This window comes from Brachionichthys hirsutus, chromosome 9 (genome assembly GCF_040956055.1).
Source record: "Brachionichthys hirsutus isolate HB-005 chromosome 9, CSIRO-AGI_Bhir_v1, whole genome shotgun sequence".
Classification (NCBI taxonomy): Eukaryota; Metazoa; Chordata; class Actinopteri; order Lophiiformes; family Brachionichthyidae; genus Brachionichthys; species Brachionichthys hirsutus.
In genome coordinates this window covers 5,515,186-5,541,592 of record NC_090905.1, presented here as the reverse complement: position 1 = coordinate 5,541,592, position 26,407 = coordinate 5,515,186, and the positions used below count along the sequence as shown (strand labels likewise).

The 26,407-nt window shown below is 45.5% G+C and overlaps 1 protein-coding gene across 1 annotated transcript; it reads right to left on the bottom strand.

The window, feature by feature from the left end:
* Positions 1 to 4,336: 4,336 nt before the first annotated feature.
* On the bottom strand, positions 4,337 to 18,480 carry ssbp4 (single stranded DNA binding protein 4). Its single transcript, XM_068743073.1, has 13 exons — positions 18,397 to 18,480; positions 10,241 to 10,324; positions 8,636 to 8,762; positions 8,463 to 8,530; positions 7,565 to 7,629; positions 7,343 to 7,388; positions 7,211 to 7,246; positions 7,018 to 7,072; positions 5,684 to 5,754; positions 5,473 to 5,551; positions 5,336 to 5,364; positions 5,137 to 5,238; positions 4,337 to 4,366 (listed from the first exon to the last, which is right to left on the bottom strand). Exons 1-13 carry the CDS (start codon positions 18,457 to 18,459, stop codon positions 4,337 to 4,339), a joined length of 855 nt encoding a protein of 284 aa, XP_068599174.1. The 5' UTR covers positions 18,460 to 18,480.
* Between the last annotated feature and the right edge of the window lie 7,927 nt (positions 18,481 to 26,407).

Sequence of the window (26,407 nt, the reverse complement as noted above, 5' to 3'; positions counted from 1 at the left end):
CCAGCTGCCTGCGCGTTTCCAGAAGTTTCTTACAAGTGACATTTAAGACTGTCGCTCTTCAAGCGGCTATTGCTAGAAGGCTATGGCTAAATGTTAGCCAAGGAAGTTGTCAAATTGCGTTAGCTGTGCAAACGTTACATGACTATCTTCATCTCGCGTTGCAACGCAGTTCAGATACGGTCTGTCAAGGAAAATAAATGATAAGCTCATGACTCAAACCCAAATGGACTCATACCTCCGTAGAGTAGCTATGCTAACTTTGTTTGGGTCCCGAGCATTCCCCCCCCCTCCCCTTACCTTACTGGGCTGAAGTCAGTTTGCTGTTGTTTAACACCGGATCGTCAAGATACACTCGGCTGCTGGATACCAACACGAAACTGACTTCTTCTGCGTTGCGACCAACAAGCGATTTCCGGTTAACCTTTATTTGACCTTATATTTTTATTAACATATTTTTTATTCTGTTTTTCTTATTTCTCAGTTCCAAACATGAACACACTGCAAGTGCTAAGGTATACAGTATTCACATGGAATATATAAATATATATAAATATAGATCAATAATGCTACCAGAAGCTGGTGTCACATTTTCTGCAGGTCTGCAAAGAAAAACGACCTTTCATTGTGGGGAATAATTTTGAGACTGCAGTAAAAATACAATATTGTGATAAATGTGGACAATTTGAGCTGTTTGATTATTTTTTTTGTAAATAGCGGTAATATTACATATCTTGCCAATAAACGCAATATGCAATGGGGGTTAAATAATTTTGGTTACAACTGTAGTTTAACTACAAAGATAGTAGTTTATATGTTAAGTTGTGTTTGCAATTTATTGTTTATTTCAACCTGTGTTGAGACAAGTCCGAACTCAAAATTAGTGACAGAAATATGAATTGTGGGTTTAAACTAAAACTGGCATATTGTAAACTAGCTGAGGAAACCAGCCATTGCTCAATCATACATTCACAAGGTGCATCTCTGGTTAGTGGCCAGACCTCATTTTGAGAGAACATCGGAGTTAAACCCAATCAAGACTGCATGGAATATTTCAAAGTTGACTTTTTCCCCTCCATCTGCCTTTACTACATTTATCTACGGTATCTTAAATATCAATCAATGTCAAACAATATCAATATCATGTGAAATTATTTAACTTTCAAAATATTGAAGAGAATGCACCCCACTGGAAATATGAAAGATTAGCTAGATAATTTCCTAAAGTGACCATTTCATTAACTATAATACGTATCTTTGCCCTGGAGAAGATAGTGGTGGAAAGCTCAACGGGGGGGCTCAGAGGAAGAGATTCAAATAACAAGAAAAAAATCAAATGACATTTATTATTGATGCATTGTTTGTTTTTTGATAAGCAAATCATCTGTTTTTTCTTTCAGTCTAAAGAAACTTTACAATATAAAGAAACATACAAAGAACATCTTTATTACCTACACAAGACACCTAAGTCCCTAAGACAAGATTCTGAACTATCCTACCATGTAAATACAAAGCAAACCCGAGACAGACTGCTTCATATTGAATACTGCCGTGTCATCAGAAAGGACCATGAACGGTACAGGAGAATCATTCATATCCCCTCCCCAACTCAACATAACCACCCCACCCCACCAAGCAAATCTTCCTAATGATACAGTATTATACATCACAATAGCAGTACAGAGATGGCCAACAATCGATATACACAGAGGACTGAGAGGATCAGTGAGAGCTTCAATCTATACAATGCTATAACAGGAGCAAATAGCAAAGGACACAGTTACCTTGTGATCTATTGTTAATTTAAAATGAAGTTCTCTGTAAGTATTTTGAACTTTTTAAAAGTTTCTTAAATTGATAAAAATTCCTTCATATTAAAAACAGCAAGTCACATGTTTCTTGAGAGAAGACGCCCATTGGAGAAATTATTCAAGATGGACATTTAAAGCCAAAGGTAATATTTCACTGGACCATAAGGAGAAAAGGGCAGAGTGAGGACACCACAGCTTGTTTGCTTCTCTCTGTCCTCTCCTCCTGACCACACAAGGCTTTAATATACGGTCTGCATTCATTGTGTTTATGTATTCTATACATTTTTATGGGAATTTAGCCACACGAGCCAAATAGTTGCGCACCTGTTCTCTATGAAAAACATGGACAGATTTATTTATAATTTATTTTCAGCTGTATCATTGGTAGTGACTGACATATCAAAACATGTCAATGATATCAAAATGCATTATACAGTATTTACAAAAAATGAAATTTAAGAGAAGGGGACGGGCATTTTGGAGGGGGGGGGGGGGGGGGGGGGTTGGTTTGGAGGAAAGAAGGGAGGTGCGTGTCACTAAATTAAGGAAAACTGGAGATGGTGTTTCCCAGGCCACCAGCCAGATCCTGGAGATGCCCCTGTTGCACTCTGGGTACTATCTGTTCACATTGATATCAGAAAATTGATAAGTAGGTCACAATCACCCGTTGAGGCTACAATGGTTGTTTAATTATCGTTGGTTTGAACACAGCCAATGACGTAAGTGCTGCAGTGTGATGCCGCGGGAGCATTTATCCCTTTGAAACAGTGACAGTGAGAGCTGAAACGGCTACAAGAATGAAACACACAGAAGGGAAAAAAAGTAAATAGCGTGATACTAAATCGTGCTTTTCTTTGTGTGCTAATTCAATGGGCTTTCATTTTTTTCAATTAAGTTTCAATTAAAAACAATCTGATGAAAACAATCCACAATTATGGAGATATCCATTGCAGAAGTGTGTGATTATTCCTCTTCTGTTGACCGATGTGGCTGCGAGATTCGTTAGCCCCAAGGCTCATCACTCTGCTCCCAAAACTCTGGATCCCTTTTCTTGCGCATACAGGACTCTCCGTGGGAACTGACTAATGGGAGCTCAAGGAGGCAGTTATTTAGCTTGTCCTGATTGGTTGAATAAACTGGGCCATACAGGAGTTCAACCCAAACTCAAAGCAGGTGTAGAGTGCAGAGTGTATCTGGGTTCCCACTGTCACCTCCCATTTCAAAAAGAGACACCGGAGAGAGAGAGACCATAATGAATGAAAAGAACATTGCTGCTTGGAGTCCACAGTGAGACTAAAATCATACAAACTGATGACAGGGAAGGAACCGCGTTTAAGGATTCACAGACAACTTGTAAATAACAAATAATAATAATAAAAACAACCACAATACAAGCTAAATATGTCATATTTACAGACAAGACCAAATCCCTATAAAGAGACGCTCTCTCGCTCTGTCTGTTGCAGGATGAGAACTGGCACCTCTCGTGACAATCATTTCAAGATTTCATAGGAGCCATTCCCAAGCAGTAAAACATAGAAACATATGAAGAGGAGTGCTTATTAAGACAAGAAAGACGTACAATCATTCAGGTGCATGAGCAGACCCCGTACCAGAAAGCAACAATGCTCGGAGAAAGCCTCCATCTCTCAACGCCTGGACGCAAACAGCCTCATCAGTTGGAGGCCGGCCTCAATTATTCCGATGCCTTCCTATGAAATTCTACACAGATGGTGCAAAAAAAAATGTAGGTGGCAAAGACTCAAGCTACAAGTTCAGAGGAAGCTTTAAGGAGAGGTTTGTGAAGAGAGACCGACGTTGACAGGAAACAAACAAACAGAAATCGTGTAAACAGAAAATCATTGTGCATTTTTTTGAGTGTGTGCTTATTCCATTGCCGTTGATGCTGCTGCTGAGATAAAAATGTGCCCTTTACAGGAAATCATAACTACATTAGTAGAATAATATCAATTATGAAAATTATAATAATAATATTCCCAACAGAAAAAATGAAAATCATTCTTTCCCTAAAATAAAATTATCAGTTCATCTCTCTCTCTCTTTTCTGTAGCATTCACGCCAACCCAGGAGTTTTTGAGTTTTGAGTTTTCAGCCCCTGCATCCCTGCGTGAGTTCAAATCGGCATTATATGACGCCACTGATGAGGGCAGGTTTTGGGTTTGGGGAGAGAGACAGGCTTGGAGCAGATTGGGGCTCTTATACTGTCCCAGGGCCTGTTTCAAGGCCCGGCAGGCGAAGAGAAGCGAAGAAGAGATCCATCCAGTTGTTTGGAGGCATTTTCATGTTCTTACACCCATTTTACAGGCATTGGGATGGGGGACCTTGAGCGGAGTCCTGCTTTCCAAGGGCATCCCCAAGGGCTGAGGGACACAGCATACACCATCCAGGAAGAGGAACAGGTGGGAAAGGAGGGAGGAGGGTAATGCAAGACACACCGGGCGGATGGGAGAGTGAGATTTGCATAAAGGGAGATGAAAAAGAAATAAAACATAAAATAAAATAAAAAATCACACACTCATCGTCATGTTGGGTGAATACTGCAAAGAGAGAGAAAAGAGGGAGGGAAAAGATAAGCCAAAAACTAGGTATATGGAACTTAATATACTACCCAGAACAAGATTAAAGCAATTCAACTAAATAAGCTAAGTGCCATATCCAGAAAAACAGCCTTGAGAAGCATCCATTACCCGTAACAATTCATTCTTTCTAATTGAATTGCTATGTCAGTAAACCAGCAGCAAGCAAAGCAGAGTCCAGCCCAAGGAGAAAATGTTATGGAATTCCAGATCACAGTGAAGATGCTGTTGCAAAATGTAGTCGTCAAACACTTCATGCACCAGAGAAGTCAAGTGTGCTTCTGTTGCATGCTTGTGTTTTTGCATGCTGTGTGTGTGTGTGTGTGTGGGATACATTTGGGGAAAATGACAATATGATAAATGACTGGTAATCAGCTCGATTTAGCGCCGAGACAGTTTCCCAAGAAATACATTCTGTTTTTTTTTTTTTTTTTTTTTTAGCACAGGTTAGTGTTTCACCAAAGTAAAGTCTCGTCTTTGCAAAATGTTTTCTCCAAACATTTGACTGAGGCTAAAAGGAATTCGCACAGACCTCCAGTTTGCAGGTGTATACGATTCACATTTTTTTTGTCCTGCAATTGAGTCTGAGCTACCAGTGGATATTTGTCCCGATGATCTGCATAACTAAGCAATTAAACGTCTAATTTGTGCTTATTTCTTTATTTGTAAAATATTTTTAAAAAGTCTTACAGTTTAATCATAAGCAGTTTGTTATTTCCCTTGATACTCACACTTTCACTTTGGAATGGGTTTAAAAAGTTGCCTGCCATCTCCCCATCATCCCGTGGAGTGCCGGGAGGGTTGTTCATGCCTGCCATGTTGTTGGGAGAATTCTACAACAACATGATTTTAATAGAAACAATAAGAATGTGTAAATCCTTACAAGCAGACACACAGATGATTGACAGAGAGACAGACAGACAGTTATACCTTTGGCAACCCATCCATGTCACCAGAACCTGCAAGCAGAAATGGAAAAAGAAGAAACCTAAATTATTATCAGGAGAAGGGGGGAAGACTTCCTTTAAAAGCCATAAGAGGGCAGCAGACTATCTTTGGCTGCTCACCTAGTGATCCGTTCATATGATGCTGCTCCATAGCACCCATTCCGCCCATAGGCCCATCAGGACCTGGTCCCATTGGGAACTATTCACAAGCAACAATACAAATGTGTAAGTTATCCGTATCCATAGCTGGGTACCACAGCATCACGTACATCACACAGAGAAATAGAAACACTGAAGCCATCGCCTCTAATTCAGAATTACTCAAACTTACATTAGGTCTGTTTCCGCCAGGGCCAATAGGATTCATCATTGTGTAGATGTTTTCACTTGAGTTTGTTGAATCTATGAATAAATAGCAGTTGTATATTTAAAGTCAGAACACAGTAAAGGAGAGTGCGAGTCCTCACACTGCTGCTCCCACATCCAATGCTTCCAGAGAGACTCTGCTGACCCTGGAAAACATTTATTCTGAGCGTCTATAGGTTAGCAGTCTCAGTAAAGCGCGGCGTCTATATTCTCTGGCTCTGTCCGTGTTTTTCTTGTGGCTGGTTTGTCAAACAAACACGCAGCAGTGGTGCTGATACAGCAGAGCGTGAGCTTTAGTTTCCCTGGTAAACACGTGGCGTCTCCGGGTGTCTCTGAGCTGATCTGTCTCAGCAACACAGATGTGATAACTTGGACACAACCCAGGAAAAGAAAAACCTGGTTCAACAGAAGCAGGTTTTACCTCCTCTACATGAGCAGCCGGGTGGGAGAGGATGCCTGGACAGATCGTAAGCGCTTTGCCAGGTGGTCTATGCTCGACTACCTAAGTCTGACCATCGTAATCAGAGAAAGCAATTCATCAGTAAAGCAGTGAGATCAATAATCAAGCATCCATACTGGCTTGAGTTACCGTTAGCTGCAAGACTTTGCTGAGCTTATTGCCTAGCATGCCTGCCTTGGACTGCTTTGTGCTATTACATTTACTACTACTACTACTGTAATATTACTACTATTATTATTATTATTAGGCCCGAGCGCCCAATTGTTATTATTATTATTAGATAATATTATAATTTATAAACCAATCTAAGGATGAGGTGACCTTGGTCTGGGAGGATGAATGGTAATACTGTGTGTTTTCTCGCTGTACATATGAGTGTGAGTGTCTCCTGTTCAAAGGTGTCACAGTTGAGGTATGTAAATCAATAATTAATCACGTGCACAAAAGGAAGTTGTACGCAGACAGACCGAAGCAGAACATCAACAGGATACCAGCTGAGTGTTTCGCTCTCTGATAATTGTCCACAGAGACATTAGACTGATGGGACAAATGGAAGATGAGCACTCATTTGATCGCAGAGATATGCTTCTGCTTCCCTGTTTCTACATTGGCAGGCCAGACGGCAGGCCAGAGACATCCAAATCTGGTTTTGAAACTACTCTTTAACACTTGAATTCTTGACACTATTTTTGATTCATATTTAAATCCTATCGCCGCTATTTCAAAGGGAGACGTGTATGAAACAGAGTTTGTTTGTTTTTTAGACAGAGCACTTGATCAATGAACACTGGAGAAAAAAAAAGCAGAAATCAGAAGGCAAACTGAAACGAATAACTCACCTCCAGGGCTCGGCATGATGGGAGTTCCTGGTGGGCCACCTCCCCCGGGGGGGCCCTGGGGGTGAAGAAGCAAGACGGAGGAAAAGGAGTGAGTGCTGCGAGCATCTAGATGTTAGTGTGCCTGTTAGGTATCACTGCGTGACAGGTAATTCATGGCCCATAGCCGAACACGAGTCAAAGATGTGACACTTACCACATAGTTGCCTGGAGATGAAGATGAATACGCTATCTGTGGAGAGAACAGCGGCGAGGTGAAATCAAACACGAGCTATTGTGAACACATTCAGACATGTAGGAGATAAAGATGGAGGCGAACGCAACTCACTGAGTTGCTGTTGGGATTTGGCCACGGACCTCTACCGCCGGGACCCCTGGGGAGGCACAGAGAAAGATGAAGAAACTTAGTGTAACCAATTCACCTAATTTGCTTATTTCTGGTGATGGGAGGAAGCCGGAGAACCCGGAGAGAACCCACGCAGACACGGGGAGACCATGCAAACTCCTCACAGAAAAGCTGCAAAGCCTTTCCCTTTGTAAACTCACTTACATGTTCATGCCTGGCATCCCTTGCCCCATGGAGTTTGGAGGAGGCCTCATCCCGCCGCCGTAGTTCTGCACAAAAAGAAGCACGCAGTAAGAGCATCGCCTCACACCTGCTCGCTCTGAAGGTTTGCATCTTAATGAAGGTCAGCGCCGATAATGTCGCTCATTAACTGGTGTTTAATTATGTGATGTCGGATCTGCTTGTAAAAATGGACAGCTGTGTGTGCGGTGCTCGTGTCTGTCTCTGCGTTGTGCATCTCTGTGCATGTATGCGTGCCCTCCTTTGTGTTTGCGTGTATGGCTTCATGGCTGCCCCAGCAGGCAGGTTTGGCTGGCTGGCGCTACATGCGTGTCCACGGTTATGCGTCTGTGTGTGCGTGAATGATAAAACAGACAAAAAAGAGCGAGCGACTCAGGGGAAGGCCAGAGAGCAGCTTCACTCAGAGGAAGAGTTTTGTTCAGCAGATGATTACACTTGTCGAGCAGATGCCACACCAGCTGCCGGTACGCTCGCTGCCAAAGTCGCCGAGCCAGGGTGGCACAGAGAGAGGCCGAGGGCACAGAGAGAGAGAGAGAGAGAGAAGAGTGTGTATGCGTGTGTCTTTGTGTGAGGTGATGTGGAGCGGAAGGCTGGTTTGGTGCAGAGTGAAGCAGCTGTCTGGTAACGGGGATTCAAAAAGACACTGTTGTTTAAGCATCTTATGAGCAATACAGAATCATTCCACAAAAAAACAGGTTTTTACAGTCAGTCAATGAACGGTAACCAAACATTAGGCTGGTCCATGAACTGACAGTAAAAGCACCAAATGTTGGGTATCTGCAGCCGGTACTGCTGAAGGATGCTGCCGTCATCGTGTGTGCTGCGCTCTGTGCTTCTGTTTGAGGGACAAACCGGTAACTACCTGTGGGCCCATGCCTCCCATGCCTCGGGGGGGATTCATTCTCATTGGACCGCCCATGTTTGGATGTCCTGTGGTGATCACACAGAGAAGCAACTTTAGATGAATATGCACTCCATACGTACAGAAACCAGTGAGTGCAGCATCATTAAATATGGCCGCCTGGTTTTAAATACCTTGAGGTCTGGTTTGGTCGAGGCTGTTAGGCAAGAGAGGCTGTGATCCCGGGATGCTCCCGGGAGGCTGATTTGGCATACGGAGGGAGGGCCTTGGGCCGCCTGGGTACCGTGGAGACATGAATGGCTGCAAGAAGGACAGATGAAGGGCAACGTTTAGTGTGTTTCAGGATGATCATGGCGTTAGCTGTTCTGGCAGCCTAAAATAGGATCATATACAAGAAACACTTCCTTACTCGAACTGGCCAGTTTGAGCTATTGGTACAATGGCGCTATTGAGTAGAAAATCAAATGTGGTCCAGGTGTTAATTAAGTTACATCAATGTTTATTTACAGGCAAAGTCATTTGTTGGATTTCTGAGGACAAGCGAGAAGATGAAGGATAGAAAGCATGACTTCTAAAATACACAAATCGCCACGGCATCCCTGCATGCCATTTTCATTATTAGCTCAGTGTCCAATTCAAGCTGCAAAACAACAACCATTATTGCTGCCCTCCCACCTGATAGGTGTTTTTTTTTAAAGGTACAAAATCGGTGCAGAATACTAACATTATGGTAATTCAATCAGCCAAAATGAAATGTTTCATTCATTCATATTTTTATGCAAATCTGCTTTCTAGAAGCAGGAGTTGTTCTCCATAAATTATTTTGTCTGTTCGACCAGAATCTCTGAAGTCTACGATCCAGCATTGAGGTGTTTTCCTCTACAAGTCAGCAGGGGGAGCTATTGTGCAGAAGAACAATGCACTGTATTATAATTTTATGATATTTGCAAACAAAAGGAAGTGAAAGTGAGACCTCAGGTTGAAAAATCCATTAGGATAAAGGTAGAGGAAGACAGATAAGAGAGAAACGAACAGGAAGAACAATGTGAAAGAGAGGGTGGTGAAGCAGAATAGGGAACATGACAGACATATGGAGGGGTGAAGTCCAACAAGGAGGTTTCATAACACAGCGTTTCCCTATTATGTGCAGCTCTATCTGTGCCGGACACTTTCTGTGTCACCAGATGCCGGTGCAGCCTGGATAGAGAGGCTTATAGCAAGAGCCCGAACGCACCATCCACACAGACGCTTCGGAGGCGATGTGGCGAGGACTGGCTGGTCAAGACAGAGCCAGAGCAAAACTAGTGAATAATCTAAAACGCCACTGACAGGATTTGCCTGCGAGAGAACGCTGCTGCAACTAGAGATACCAATGAGCCCGATTTTCAGCGTCAGGTGAATAAGATTCATTCACAACTTCATTCAGTTATTTTGCATCAAGCGGAAAGACGCTGAACCGACTGCAGGTGTGATAGGAGTTTTTCATTGGTTATTATGAATGTATGTTTTATGTGTCGGAGTAAATGTGTGCTTTTAGGACACATGGAAGAGGAGTTATATAATCCCAGCTAGCCCTTGTGGTCCTCTCCTCTCCTCTCCTCTCCTCTCCTCTGGGTCTGTGCATGTATTGCACCACGGCAGGCCATGCTGCAATATTAATGGTCTATTAATGGACAATGGGTGATAAGTGCCGGGGTGAGGAAGTGAGAAAGAGTGTGGGTATCGGTTGGAAACGACACTACAGCAGCAGAGAGCTGGCAGTAACCATTTCCTCTTACCTGCCCGTGAGGTCCCATCATGGGATTGCTGGGATTGTGAGGTGGAGGCTGTGCGTGAGGGGAAGGCTGGGATCCGGGAGGGCCCTGATGAAGAAAGTTCAAGATGTCAAAAATGTGCTGCAATAATGCATTTGATAAATTCAAATAATGTCCGGTTTTCACAGCGATCAGCAGAGGACATTCAGGGAAAGGACTTTAGTCTTCTTCTTCTCACCAGTTGAATCATCTGTTCCTGTTAACATTCCCAATATTTCCGGAAAATGTCATCAAGATCCGTCCAGAACGTTTTGTAGGCTATTAGTTGCTACTTGTACAGTACTGTAAGCTCTATTGAAGAAGTTAACTACGTTCCTGTTTTTTTTTAGACAGTGTTTGAACTGGATTCCATGACTTCCATATATAGTTTCATGAATGAAGCAGGGATCAATCTTGTCACCCTAACCCCGACCATCATGCAAACCGGGGGGGGGCATATAAAATTGAACACCATCCTCCTTACATGTCTGGGTGGTCTGCAGGATACTATGGCTGCACATGAGCAGCTGGATCAGCAACGCAGTGCGTCTGGTGTATGTCACAGTTATGCACATGATGTCTGATAGAGATTAACAGCAAGCCGTGATTCATAAAGCGTTTCCATTCACCTTACAGCCCCGTCCTGTGTTTCTCTGTGTGACTGGGAAGGTCTGACCAACAGCCCTACAGGCCGCGGAACAGGCCTGCGGTGATACATAACTGTGGAGTCTTGTTAAGGCGGGGTCCGGCACACCACGAGGGCTTCCCCCCCCCCGTTGTTGGGGGAGATGTTGGAGTAAAGGAGACGATAATGCTTTTGCTAAATAGAGTGGCGCTCTTTGTCATCCAAGGTGGTGGACTAACATGATGTTTATGAAAACCTGACGGGCAGATAGACGATGCTAAAAATCTATTAATGTTTGTTTCTGCCCCACAAGTTCACTTGGCCCACCCGGGCTTAATTGCTATTACAACCAGACAATAATTACAACATGCCCAATATAAGTGTGTATAATTACTGCGTAATTATATCTATTCTGCATCATCATTAGTGAATGCACGAAACAAGATCTGTCACTGGTATCTGCAGAGGGCCAAGCCCAGGGCAAATTCAAATCTGATTTTGGTGCTCACGCTACAGAAGATTCGAACCTGATGCGACGTCATTAAAGCACGTCGCAGGTCAGAAATAACAGCGTGCCATTTCTGTAGCGACGACTCAGTCCCTGGGGTGTGAACTGCAGATTGAATTCTGAGTGAATGTGGTATTTCTCCAGTTAATCTCTCAGAGCAAACACTGCGTTAAGCACATTAAAGAGAATACAGTTTGAACTTTGACCTCCAGGTCCCCCTGCTATGGCTGGCTCATCTGACTCCAGCAGCTGCCGCTCAGGCAGGGAGCACGTCTTACCTGAATATCAGTACTGAGAGAGGACCACCCACTACCACAGCAGCCTTATCTGCTTGATTCCCAGGGCCTCCATCAGGCACTCTGCTATCAGGTAATATCACAGGTGTGAGTCACGCAGCTGAGTGCGTATTTAATGTGTTTTCAAATAAAAATTTTGCCTTACATGGACCCTAAAATGAGGGAATTACCCATTATAGAATGCAATAAGGCTAGAATGTACCCATCCTTTATTGATTTATACCCTATAAACTCTCTCCGGTGTCAATATGCATGTTCATAGTTCAACATATTTAGAGTAAAGATCTTGCTAGAGATGTTTGGCAGCAGGATTAATCATTCATTAATTGCAATCGAGGTGAAAGTTTTAAAAAGCTATGGTATAGATTTGGAGTCGCGTCACTGAGACCTAAAAATAATTGTCTTTGATTATTCCTGTTATCAATTTATGAATAATTGTTTTTTTTTTTCAATAAAATGTATAAATAAATAATCCTACGCTTTTTTTAAATTTAGCATTGAAATTGTTCCTGCATCTCATTAACAGTCCAAATGACAACTTAAATAAATTAACAATGCCAAAAAAACCAGGAAGTATTTGATGTATTACTTCCTGTGCAACATTTATATTACTACAGTATGACGTCCAGACAAAAAATGATCACAAAAGTTTTGTTTGGAGAAAAATGAGACACTGGTTTCAAAAGTTGCTGCAGTCATCAGATCCATCTCAGAGTGTCCTTGCAGGGCGGATCAGCGTTCAGCAGCCGCACTTTCCCACCCTCCCTGTGTGAGTGCTCCGCTGGCACGGGTGGGATGGTGAAGTGTCGAGCACCAGGAACTTGTGGGCGCTGCCACGCTGGGAAAATAAACACGACCGAATGACAACATGAAGCCAGTGCATTCCTGCTGGCGCAGATGTGACGCCACTGCAACGCCTGCTACGATGTATGAGAGCAGAGCTTTTGGCAGAGATGAGATGTATAAACATGGGAACCCATATTTATTCATGCATTCAGAACCCTCTGTAAAAAAGGGTGGTGTTCAGTCGCAGTGGGGCTCCCTGTGATTTTGAGACAGGGTGGATGAGGTTCTACTCATCCTAAAAATAGCCCCACTGTCAACACAGCCTCGAACTCTACAACGTAAAGCCAGTCAATAATCAGGTTGAAAAATGTTACAATTACTCGTTTCATCGTACGTACAGTGTCCTTCGGGTGCGTTTGGCACAGCTACGGCACTTGTAACGGCGCCACTGTGTTTTGGGTGGCTGACGCCAGCTGTCCCGGCACGCTCTCGCCTCGCAGCAGGTTCACACACACCAATTCAACTCTTAGCGCTGTCTGACCTCAGAGGTTATTGTTGTTGCCGTGCCAGTGTGTGTCTGTTTGTGTGTCTAACAAGAACCCCCCCCCCCGCGGGATCTGGCTGCACTGATCCAGCTGCAGCAGTGAGGAGCTCCTCTTAACACAAACGCACACACACCCACACACACACACACACACACAGAGTTTCTACTCACTCAGGACGACATCTGATTGGCTGTAACCGTAACAATAACCTACCTCCACCTAAATAGTTAGCACTAAAAACTAATAGTTTGTCATTTTGTACCTAAATGGAAGCTTAGTCCCTAAAACATTGGTGTGTGAACACATGTTTTCCCTGCGATGTAGATAACACACACACACACACACACACACACACACACACACACACACACACACACACACACTGCGCTCCTCTCTTGTTCCTCCCTGTAACGTGCCATAATGGAGCATAGCTCCTCTGGCTGGGCCTCTGTGGGCCTTCCTGCTATTACATCTGAATGGGCCAGCATATGGCCTTTATGGCCGTACTGTTCTCTCTACAGGTCCCTGCAGAGAAAGGCGGGGAGAGAGAGAGAGAGAGAGAGAGAGAGAGCATTTCAGCAGCCACAGAGGTGCACGCAGGGCGAGTTTGAAAAGTGGCTCGGTCGGACCGTGTTCCAGTGCGTTTGCCGGGTGTTGTTTGTGTAATATCTGGAGGAGAGGGGAGGAAGGAGGGGGGGAGGGGGGGGGGGGGGGGGGGGGGGCACGGGGAGCGTTAAATGAAGCAATTAATAAAATCATTTTCTACCCAGCTAAGGAGATAACAGCTTGGCACAGTACCACCAACCCATCAGCGCAGCCCCTCGCCTCCCCACCACTCACTTCAGCTTAAGGAAGAGCCACACATTGCCCCTGATGGACCACTAACAGAGAGAGAGAGAGAGAGAGAGAGAGAGAGACGGAGGAGAACCAGTCATCGCACTTCTCTTTTTCTATTAAGGCTCCTAACACTAGAGGGCAGTGTGTAACTGCAGTCAAACTGCTGGACACACACACACACACACACACGCACACACACGCACGCACAAGCAGAGAGTGAGAACACAAAGCAGCCTGCATCACTGAACACAACAAACAAAGCCAGGAGGAGGAACAGCACCACACACACACACACACACACACACACACACTTCCATTCCTGGCTAATACTCCAGAGAGAGCAGCAGTAGGTCTCCTGCTAGCTCATGCTATGGAGCATGGCAACACGTCAGCTCTGGGATGGCGGCACGCTATCTGGAGTGTTTTCTCCCAGAGGACGGCGGTGAAAACGCTGACAGCCGTTTTTAAACACGTTAGTGTGACACCAAATGATTCATATAGATCCGCGATCCACTCCTCAGCTGAGAGGGATGTTCGGCTGAAGTTCCGGGGGGTGGGGGGGGGCTTCGCTTGTGTATCTCGAAATAGATACATGTGGAACACGCTGCTCGGAGGTTGCACTGCAGACAAAGGCTAAGGCTACCAGCTTTAAGTGAAAGGACACGCCAGCACGTTTCCAAGTCTATCAGCGAACACAAGGCAGACGATGGCGGGAGAACATCTCTGATAAAGACTTGGCTCTCAGTTCCAAGGGCTTCTGATTGAAGGAGGATCTGCTCTTACTGTCCTCTCAAGAATAAGCAGCGATAATAAAAAGGGTCAAAGACAGATTGTCTCATCGGCGGGGGGTTAGGGTTACAAGCGAAACGTTTTAAATGTTGGAGCCTTCCATTCGTACAATGGAATCTCTCTTAATCGCCCATGTGGCTGCTTTGAACAGCTTCTTAGGATCAGTGTTTGAGACCCGGGTGGCTTGTTCTTAAATGTATCAAAGCCAAACCCACTTGTTGTGCTTTTTATTTTTGTTGCTTTTGTGTCTGAAGAGCTGAACAGTAAAGCTGCAATGAAACGCGACGGCCTTGGAGTTCGCCGCACATTATTTTAGCGAGCGGAGCCATTCCAGGTTTACAGGCAGACGTCTCAATCTAGCCGGTTTCCAGACTTAATGGAGAACATGAAGTATTGGAGTATTTGACATACCACGTGTAGATGAAAGAAAAAGATCAATAAAAGAAAAAAGATTTTTAGGTCATTATTTGTCAGAGGAGCCATAAAAAATATCTAAAGAGAACATTTGATCTAATTTGCTTTAGCCTGGAAAGAAGCCTAACACTCGTATTTATGCTGATTCCTTCCAGATTTCTTTCTCCTTTCATCGTTATTCAGTCCAGTCGTCTATACATCTGCTCCATGATTGGAGGTATTGTAAGAACCCTGCAGAGAACCGTTAAGACTCTCCTGATATGTACTTCATTCCCCTTCGTGGAGAGGCAGACGCGAGGTGAGCGTGTCGACTTGCCGCCATTCTCGTCAGCGGTTATTTTTGACATCGCAGATTTAAGTCCAACATAAAACGAAAGACTTTTCCCTGACATCTCCGTGTCCTTGCTTCTCCTCCACCATGTCACTTTCTTTTCCTCCACCACCCTGCCATTAAAGTCTGTCTCTGCTCACAGCCCCCATCATCTCCCCCCCCCCCCCCCCCTTTGCTTGTTCTCCCCAGAGGGCCATGATGCAGCAGCGACGGACTTTAAACTGAGAGGAGAATTATATAGTAGGACTGTCCAAAATATCATATCTCCACATAAATTGTTTTAGATTGAGAGAACAACACATTCAACCAATCTGAATGGTGTATTTCTTATTACAGGTTAAATTATATACTTGACAAATAAAGGCTCCTTCATCCTATCTGATTAATGTTCTCCGTTTCTCTTTTTCAATTGAGCCAGTAACAAAATAACAAAGTATTTGAAATTTGAAAAGTAAATAGAAAGTAGAGTCTGGGTGCAGAGCGCGACTCTTCTGACCAGCGTCAGGCTTTTTTAAACCACATAAATGCAACAGCTGTAAACATTCCCTTATAGGCACGAGCGTCTCGCCCATCCTTCACTGGAATTAGTTTGTCTTGCCTTCATTCGCATTTCCTGCATCTGTGTGTGAAGCGTATTTCTTTAAATAATGCAACCGAAGACACAAATATAAAGAAGACACACTCATCACACTCCTGATGTATTTTTTCCTCATTGAAGAAAGACAGTCACAAAGACATCTGGGACAAATCCATCACCGAGAATGAGCTTAAACCCAACTTGTAACCACGGAGACATAAACAACACAAACAATAAAGTTCCTAAATAACCAGGTTGTTTTTTTCACTCCCAGCAAGCTACATATTAAAACGGCACACGAGCAAACACTCTCCACCTCCTCCTCCTCTTCCTCCGCCATCCCTCCTTTGGCCCTCATCCTTCTCTCCCAGGACCACAGCCAATAACAGTGCTCGGGTCACCTAAGTTAATTACCCCCACTAGTGCAAACTGGGAAAATTTCTGCAACACACACACACACACACACACACACACACGCACGCACACACACACGCAACAGAGTCGGTGAGTATAGGCATGTGTCACCGAAAGTGTGAAAATAAAACTTCCAAAGCCAAGGGAGATGGGAGAGGGTGAGGAAATGTCACGGAGAAGGACGCCAGATGCACAGAGGGGAGAGGAGAGCGAGGGGGGGGGAGCTGAGACCCGGAGTAAAGACGAGACGTCTCTGCTCCTGGAGAAAATGTTTCCACATCAAACACAATTAACAGTTCAGTGTTTTGCGTCTGATGCACGTGCGTGGCGTGCGGACTGACCTTACCTGCGCTGAGGTGAACACATGAGTGAGCTCTCAGCATGTGGGGAGAAAAATAAAACCCCTACAGAATGAACAAGCTTGAAGCTGCAGCCAACAGTTCACCGGGGAGCGAGCGTCAGCTACCCGGGATCCACGCGCTGCTTCAGCTCCGGCTGAAGCTGAAAGATGCCATATGGACATGTTGCGGTGCATTTTAATACGCTACTGTCCTGCAACACCATCTGCCTGATTTGGGGAGAGGTGTTGCAGCATTATGGGGAGGGGCACTGGATTGTATGCGTTACGGAGGCTCTCTGTTCACACCTTTGTGTTTTCCTTACTGTTGCATGTGCTGCTGACCAGATTAGCTGAGCTAAGCAAAGAGAGGAGAACGGGGTGAATGTTGCTCTCCCCACTGCTCATGCTGTCTGTCTGTCTGTCTGTCTGTCTGTCTGCTAAGCACACAGGATCTATTTATGGAACGCAATGTCATTCATGCAACACCATCAGATAGCTTTCTCCCTCGCCTGCTTGCTGCTCGTACATCATTAGCATTCTCAACAACCACGGCACGCACACACACACACATACACACACACACACACACACATACAGCTTCATCAACCAGCATGAGACGAAGCAGGCAAATAGCTATACGGTTCCAAACTGTATTTATTTACACATCAGGCGAGCTAAACCTCCAACAGGATCGAATGCGTGCTTCTTCTTCACCAAGAACACGAGGAGCACTATGGAATATTTCACATTTTGTTTGTCTTCACAAGGGAAGAGTGAAAAATGAATGAACTTCAAATAAACTCTTGGTGGATTTTGTCAGAATTGAGTGAAAATTGAACTCAACATCCCTGAAGGGGAAGCTCTAATATCCTCCCGAAGGCCAAAGTCCTCACCTTTGACCAGGCAGAACAAAGGTTTGACTGATTAAGATAATGCAAAGTATCTATATAGATGGAAATTACCTGTTTATTATCTGTTAGTACACTGAAGAGACGACAGACTGAATTTTAATTCTAGAGTTAAGACAGATTTACTCCTTTATTTGTATGAAAATATAAATAACACTTAAGTCTGATGTGGCAACAACAGAATGTGAAAAATCAAACAGCTGTGAGTTATTTTTCTGAGGAGCTGCTCTTGTCTTGATAACAATATTCTTTTAGGATTTCAAACAAATGTAAAACTTCTTTTTTTTTTTTTTTTTAATCCATTTCTTTCAGTAGCCCAGCAGTTTTCAGCAAATACAATTTCCAGTTCCTCTGCCATTCCAGGGAATGTCTGTGGATCGGCAGATAATTCAAGAGTCACTATTGATGTGTGTCAAGTGTCAAATCAGGCGTGAGTGTGTGCAGAAAGCAGAAAGTGATGGAAACAGAGCGCGATCACATGACGACCTCAGTCTCAAGAGAACAGCGATGACAGGAGAAATTAATGAAGCGTCACAAACCGCAGAAAATAGCCTCCTTTCCTCTCCGCTAAGGCGACTGTTCGTATATTTGGGCAGAACACAATGCGTCATAAACCTCTGCAGGAGTCGCTCGATAGTTTTTGACAGTTTCACGCAGAGCATCAGGAGTTAATACCTGTGCGTGGACATATGGGACACCTAAGGAGGCTACAAGAGGAGGAGGAGACGGAACGATAGGCTGAGGGATGGAGTCAGGAGGATGTTCCCTTACCTGAAAGAAGCCCGGGGGCATGGGTCCTCCTGGCATGCCATCATTGGGTGGCATGTTGCCCATCACTGGACTGGGAGCAGCGGCCGCACTCTGAGGACAACACAAGGACAGAATGCTGTAAGTATTCCTCAGTAGCGACGCACGGAGACATCTTCAACGCTCTGATCCTCTCAAAACAATGTCCTTCATCATGACAGACGTATATTTGTTTTTGCATTTATTAAAATGAACCAAACATATGATTTCTCTGATTTTTATCTTTTAGCTTCAAGTTTTCAAGTTTTTTATTTTAGCCTTGATGTTCCAGACATCGTTCACTCTGCAGAAGCTTCCAGGTTCATCATTCAGTCCGAGCTTCGGCGAATTTTGTCCCAATTCCTTGTATTATTTCGGACCCACTCTGTATTGATGAAAAATGTAAATCAGTGCCACAGACTTTATCTCTACGTGAAACCAACGTTTAAAGCCCCCAAAATGTTCCCTCAACCTCTGTTCTCAATCCCAATGATTTTCAACATCAGCGCGACGACAGATGTGAGACCCCCCCCCCCACTCTGGGATTCTTTTGAGGCGGAGAGGCTGACAGTAGGTTGTTTGGTCTTCACTTCTTAATCTGAACGCTGCGACATCGACAAGATGAGATGAGGAAGCGGAAAAAGTTACCCGGAGAACCAATTCTCAGTCAGAAAGTGGAGCCAGTTTGGGAATTACAGGAAGGATGGATCATAAAAATGCAAACAATGCGTGACGTAGCTGCATCAGACGCAAACAGATAGAGGGATCTGGCAAGCAGAAGAGAAGAATGTGAGAAGAAGAGAGCGAGGGATCTCTCAGAGGGAGATGAGAGGTCAGGCAGCGAAGAGCAGCCTGTCAAAGACTCTCCGACTGTACTCTGAGGTCTGAGTGTTTCAGGAAGTCAAGAGCGTCGTTATTTATAAGCCTGCTGATACACATTAGCTGTGGATCTGCATGAGGTGCAGGGCAACTTTTCTGCCCTTTTCCTCTTTAGGGTCCTCGCAGCTCGCAATATTTGTGGCCCGATGATGCCTGCAGACCTTCTTCACAGGTCATCTCTGGAGAAAAGAAGCCAAATAAAAATATCTAAGAGAGGCTCTCCTGGTAGGCGCTGGATTCACGTGTTATAGCCAGCATCAAAGGGGGGGGGGGGGTCAGATCTTGTTTGGGTGATTGCCTCAGGATCGTGTGTGAATTGTGTGTCGGCTCATTAAATGCGCTGATCTCAGCCGTAATTATTGCAATATAAAAATTAGCTTTATTTATTAAAGTCAGGTTGAGAGAGACCTGACTTTTTCGGCTGAAGGAAGAAAAGAGGCTGCTTTCATTGGCTGCTGCTCGTTAAGAAGGTATTATCGCTCTTTGTGTTTGGGTCCTTTGGAGTCAAGCATGTTTTGGGCCGGGAGTAATTGTCACAGTCCTCACATCCCCGGCAAATACAATCTGGGTTGTCAGCCGGGCCCTATAAAATGTGTAATTGTGAGCTGTTATCGAACAATAGGACAGAAAAAAGAAAGAAAATGCTGAATACAGTATATTACGCACATACGAACACACACATAACCAGCTGTGGTGTATAGCTAGGCATTTATCAAAAGAAAAGGAAGGGAAGAGGAGGATGGGAATGAAAAAGGGAGGAGGAAGAGAGACAGACACGGCTGGATGAACGACAGGGCATCTGAGAGAGCGGAGTGAATGGAAGTGGAGCTGGTGTGTAAATATGTGTGGCGAGTTTGTGTGTGTGTGTGTCTGTGTGTGTGTGTGGCTGGCTGCCTCAGCCTTGCCTCCACAGAACTCAGGTGAAGCAGCAGCAAAAGGCCCCCTTCTCCTAGTTGCCATGACAACCCCGACCTCAGCTCCTGCTCTCCAGTGCCCATTAAAACCCTCAGGCCGTCAATCATCAGCATGGCCAGGGAGTGGAGGCAGAGCGAGGGAGAGCAGAGAGAGAGAGAGAGAGAGAGAGAGAGAGAGAAGAAACAGAGACGGAGTTTAAAGCAGCCTGTGGCTTTTGATAGCTGGCCTGTTTGCCACCGCCTCCCTCGTCCTCTCTCTCTCTCTCTCTCTCTCTCTCTGCACACAAACAAACCCGATGCACACGTCACCTCCTCGTCTCGCTCCATCGACACCTCCCTAAAACCATTAGAGCTGATCACATTCTTAAATGTTAGATGCCACCCCTCAGAGCCAGCTTTAATTGATGATACCGCTATACGACACCCCCCTCTGTCTTATTCTGCATCTGTCCATAGCTCCTCCCCCATATCGAAAAAAAAATAAAATTTAAAATCTCCATCTCTCTGTTAATTTCATCTCTCAAAAGCCTGTTCTCTGTGGCGCTAATCTCTGGTTATATGTAAAGAATAGTTTGTTTTCGCTTCCAACTCCCTGATTTTGGATTGTTTAACTAAAAACCCTGACAGGCAAAAGCTCCCGGATCCTTTGGAGATCCTGGACTATATCAGTTTAAAGGAGTATTGCAACAAAAAACAAACAGTTGCCTGGCTCTGTCCACGAGAATAACCCAGTATCAGAACCTCTTAAGTGCTAATTAACATGGAATACCTCTTTTGTTAAACTACAAAATGTTTACACAGGCTATCCTTGTAGCCGCAGGCTAAAAAATAGTATTTGTAAGTGGGTTAAACAACAAAATACTTCAAATGAGTGAGATTTGAAGATGAGCTTTTTTTTTTTTTTACCCGTTATCAATAATCGCTTTCATTTCTGCCTATGGAGGTCATTTACTTAAACAAAAGGGGCCGGCTCCCCTTTAGCGCCCCCGGCTGGACGGCCTGCAGACGGAGCGTGAGCGGCTCTATCTGGCCGCCGATCGGACCTCAGCTTCCAGGGCGGTAATGGAGCTGCTGTTATCTGGGCCCACACAAGCAGGCCAACACACCGCTACCTGTTGGCCACCACAACAGTGAAACTGACCTGTGTTAGGGAATACACTGTAGCTGTGGATGTGCTAGCCTGTGCTTCTGGCGACCTGCCTGGACCGATGGTGCAATCCTCTCTGAGCCACACACACACACACACACACACACACACACACTAGACACACGCACACACAAACACACTCTATCCCAAACACAGCCAGAAGCAATGTGTTCGGGTTAAAAGTCTGCTCCATGGCGACACAAAAGACAAAGCAGATACTGCTTCCGTAGGAGTAAACGTGTTGGTGAAAGAGGCCTGCAAGGAAAGGCTGAGCTTTAATCGGGGGGGGGGGGGGGGGGCATGTTCCATTTCCATTTGCACAACAAGCACAAACCGGCTTGCTGATAAAGACGAGGTCGCGACGTTGTGTGTGACCATTTGATGGCCCGTAGACCGATTTACTGACAGGCTGTCGGATTCATCTCCATAACCAAACGAGGAATTCCTCCCCTGTCATCGCCGTCGCCCTCTCCTCTCAGCTCCCCCCCATTTGTCCTTCTGTCACAGCCCTCCTACTCCTCCGCCCCCCTCGGCTTGAAGGGCTCCAATAACGCTGTCAGTAAAGTCAACTCTTAAAAGATTAGCGGCGAGGCAGAAGCGCGTGAGCCGGGCTGCCGAGCCGACCGACAGACGGCTCTGATCGATGGAGGGCTGTCGGGTCGCCGTGTCAGGAACCCGGCCCCCCCAACCCTTTCACATGAAGATGCCCTCCATGGCAGGAGCTGCTCCCTGCACATGTACACGTGCAAACACACACACTAATGTGCCTTTGTCGTCCCATAGCTCCGGCGGCTGTTATGCCAATCAGGTGAATTAATTACCGGTAAACAAATCTGCTTGGGATCCCCCCACAGAACACGCGAAAATACAAACAAACACACACACACACACACACACCCCTCCCTGTATCAGAGCCCCCAGGAGCCCAGAGGTGCCTCCCAGCTACCTAAGCACCCAGGTAGCTGGTTGCCTAGGGGAAACGCACTGTGGCTGGATAGCCCCCCCCCCAATGCCCCGGAGCACCTCCCTTTACCCCTGCTGGCTGCTGCCTATGGCAATTCACACACACCACCTGATGGGAAACACACTATGGAGGGCAAATGGTAGAAACACACATCCATGTATGTGCAAATATGCAAAAATGACAGACCGACCGAAGTGATATCGACGTGGCAAGTCTCCATTGGCCGAAAGCCTGGGGAGGGAGGGATCAAGATCAGATGTCAGATGAAACAATACAAAATAAATAAATAAATACAAGACAAACGTCCAAGCTCATCAAACTGAGAATCCATACTTTAGGAATAACTCAGTTCAGTTCAGTTCACTAAACATTGATCCTATTAGAGATGATGATAATGAAAACCGTTCACTGCCGAACAAACACGAGGATGAACACACTCACGGAGGTTTAAACACGCCTCCGAGATTAATCAACGCTAGTTAGGAGAAAAGACAGAAGCGAACAGCCCAGAGACGCCTTTACTGACAGTGTCTTCAGATAATGACCGAAGGTCGACGATGGCCTGCTGCTCGCTCTGGTGACCCTTTCTAACTCAGGTCCCCCCTGCTGGCACTGCTCTTTAATTACACACACACACGCAAGTGCACTTAAACACAGCTCGCACCCACGCCACCAGTGGCCTTTCACTCCCTCATTAGGCGGTTGTCGTTGGGGGTAAAGCCACCGGAGGAACAGAGGATGATGACGCTCGTCCACAAACGCAGACGTCAACACATCCTGAAAGATTCAGCACTTTTCCTGCTGTCATTGGAGTCAAATTGAAACACCCTCAATGTTGGCCCCATGCTGCTGCTGATTGCTGCTGTTAGATAGGCAGCCTGCATACACATCACCACAGCATCCATCCATCCATCCAAATAAATCAGAAACAGCAAGTGACAGGTCCTCTCGTCAGTACCTCAGAATTAAAGAGCAAGAGTGTCGGCTGACCTTTAAGGCTAAGGCTCGTTCAACAAGCACAAAGGGCGATCCACCTCAGTAGCGCACGATTCTCCGCTTCCATAACAAAACCAAAACATCCCTAAACGCTTTCGCTGCCACTTTTTTTTTACCCGCCTCACCTGCATTTAAAAATACTCGGTGGTGGAACACCGACATGTTTACAGCGTCTGTCTGGGCTACGTCGAAGGAAACTTTGTGCCACAAAAAGATGCAATAAACTATTCATCACCCAAAAAGACTCGTAAGTAAGTGCATTGAGTACCTCAGGTACTCACTGGAGAATCCCGGACTGCTCCCGTTAACACATACACACACACACACACATCAAGCACATGTATGTGTGTTATGTATGCACATGTAACACAGTAACTCGACACCTAGCATTTGCATATATGTACAAACATTTTTCCCGTGTAGGTTTAGACATACAATATACTCCTACTTCTCAAAAACCACCTTTTTAATTCATAATATAATTCAGATCCTTCATTTAGTCGTCCTCGTTCATTTCAAGCCATCCTGCGAAAGCCTGAACGCGACGCCATCCTGAGCTTCCGTGACGCTGAGCTTTTACACAACTTCCCTGGTGTAGCTCGCTTGTGTTTTTTGAAGGGCGGATTCCTAAAACTTGAGTGACATTGCTGCTAATATTCACTTATCGCCAAAAAAAGGCAAAACTTTAAATAGAAAAGATGAAACAAAAGGTGCGTCTTCACAGGCTGACCGAAGCCTGTCCATTTATTCTGCTGCTGTTTATCTAACCTACAGACTCACTTTCACACTTGCCACTATTGGATTCTGTTGCAGCTCAAACTTTGCCAAGATTTAATAATATAACATAACACTTTATCAGCCAGACCTCCTACGGGACTATTAAAAATGAAAAGAGTCTCTGGCAACCTTGTTAGCAATATCTACCTCCTCCTTATTCTTTGGCATTCTTTCATATTCTCTTGCTCACTTTCTTCTATCTCTCTCTCTCTCTCTCTCTCTTTCGTTGTGCTCGCACCGCTACATTTTATTTCTGCAGAGCCGGGAAGGTGCAAGATAAAAGGGAGAAGGAAGTGGTGGTATACTGCGAATATGGAAAATGGAAAGAGAGAGAGAGAGAGAGAGAGAGAGAGCAGCCAGGGCGCTACAGTCAGGCGGTGCACATTCCAGAATGCCTAAAGCAACATGGTGGAGCTGAAAAGCTGAAGTCAGACGTCTTTAGCTCGAAACTGTTCAGGAATTACCATATATTATCCTGTATAATGTGGTAATAGAGAAAATGACCTGAGTAAACACTCTGGGAAGACAGAATAAGAGAAAAAAGCCTCAGCCTGTTCACTGTAGCAATGGACCTGATCCGTCCTCTGTCTCTGTCCTCTGCCTATCAGAGACAAGACATACAGTTAACCACCAACAGGGACAGAGCTCATGCCAGCCTGAGCCACGCACCCCAGTTATATTTTAGTGTGTGTGTGTGTGTGTGTGCAGGACCAGGCAGGAAGAGGCATTCCCATCGGAGCATTCTTCCTGAGCACCAGCCATGGGGGGGGGGGGGGGACAAACATCCCAAAGGCAGCATGCAGACAAATTCCACTTCAAAACTTTGCTTCAAAACATGACAAAAAATGAATTAAGTGTCAAACACATGCAGCGTTTACACCCACAGTGTTTGTGTGTGAGGGGGGGGGGGGGGGGGGGGGGTCCATCATCTTCACCAAAGACTGTCCAACAGTCTATGAAGAGAAGAGACGAGGATACAGCCCTGACTTCGTGCCACATGTCGATCCTTGTTCAAAAAAGCTTAAATAAAGATGACTTTGTTCTCATCAGACAAAAAACATCTGGATTTTCACCTGGTGATGATCGGATTAACACCTCGGATGGACCAAGGCGAGCCTTCCTGGCCTGTTACAGCAAACAGGTTTGTCCCTTCTAATCACTGGTCCCGCTCCAGGCTCTAATGTTGGAGTCTTTAGACCCAGAGAGCGGGAGGATGCCGTGGAGGCGGGACAGCAAATGTCAAGGATGAGTGAGGGATGACAGAAGATCACCCATCCATGAGACGGTACTCTTTCAACCATGCATGACTCCTCCCCCCTCCGTCCCTGGAACACAGGGGGCGATAAACGGCCACGGTGGGACCTTCCAACCTCTGGACCAGCAGCTGACAGGCTCCCAGAGTTCAGCGGGGCCTGACATTCAATGGGATCTGACATTAATGTGCTCCATTTGCATTCTTGCTTCCAGGAACTGTTTCAGTTGCCAGGCAGTGCAGCTCAGAGCTTGATGTCAGAGACAGCGACGTCAGGGAGCTGCTCTTTCAGGGATGATTTAAACTTCCATTTCAATGACACCGGCCTTTCATCCGCTGCACGAGACGAGCCGGAGACGAGCCGGAGACGGAGACGGAGGGCGCCGCGCGGCAAGTTCCTGTCCAGCTATTCGGAGGTCAAAGAGCTAAGACTTCCGGGGTCGTCCCCGGGAGCCGTGATTAGGACAGAGGTTGACAAATGTTTACTCTGGAGGTGGGATGGATCGGAGGAGATGAAGAAGAGGAGAAAGGTGCACCTCGCTTTCACTTAACGGCAGCACGCGTGTAGGCAGACGAACTCTCACCAGCACCGCCATCAATAAATAAATAGAGGCTGACAGAAATATCCCCGGCATCGTCTCAGGCAGCGCAGCACAGCACCGGCACGCACCGATAGAGAACCAGAGCGAGGACGGCACGCAAGCACACACACACACACACACCAAGACGGTAAAATGAAGGAGCGATAGCAACAGAGAGAAGGGAATGAGAAGCAGGGAAACAGAGAAAATGAAAAGGCAGCCATAAGGAAACAGAGAAGGAAGGAATATAAAGACAGAAAGAAGACTCCTCTGTTCTCGGTGTTTGCTTTGGGACTCCGGCCGGCAGGATTAATGGCCGAGGCAAAACACGCTTACTGTCCAACCCTGTTTGCAGGAAGAGGTGGCGGGGCTATTTTCTCTCACACACTGAACGCCCCGCCCGCCCCACCCAAGTCAGACTCCTTCCTTTGCCTCATGTCTGTAGCTCCACAGCCAGACAGACAAACCAGACCGGGCCACGAGGCG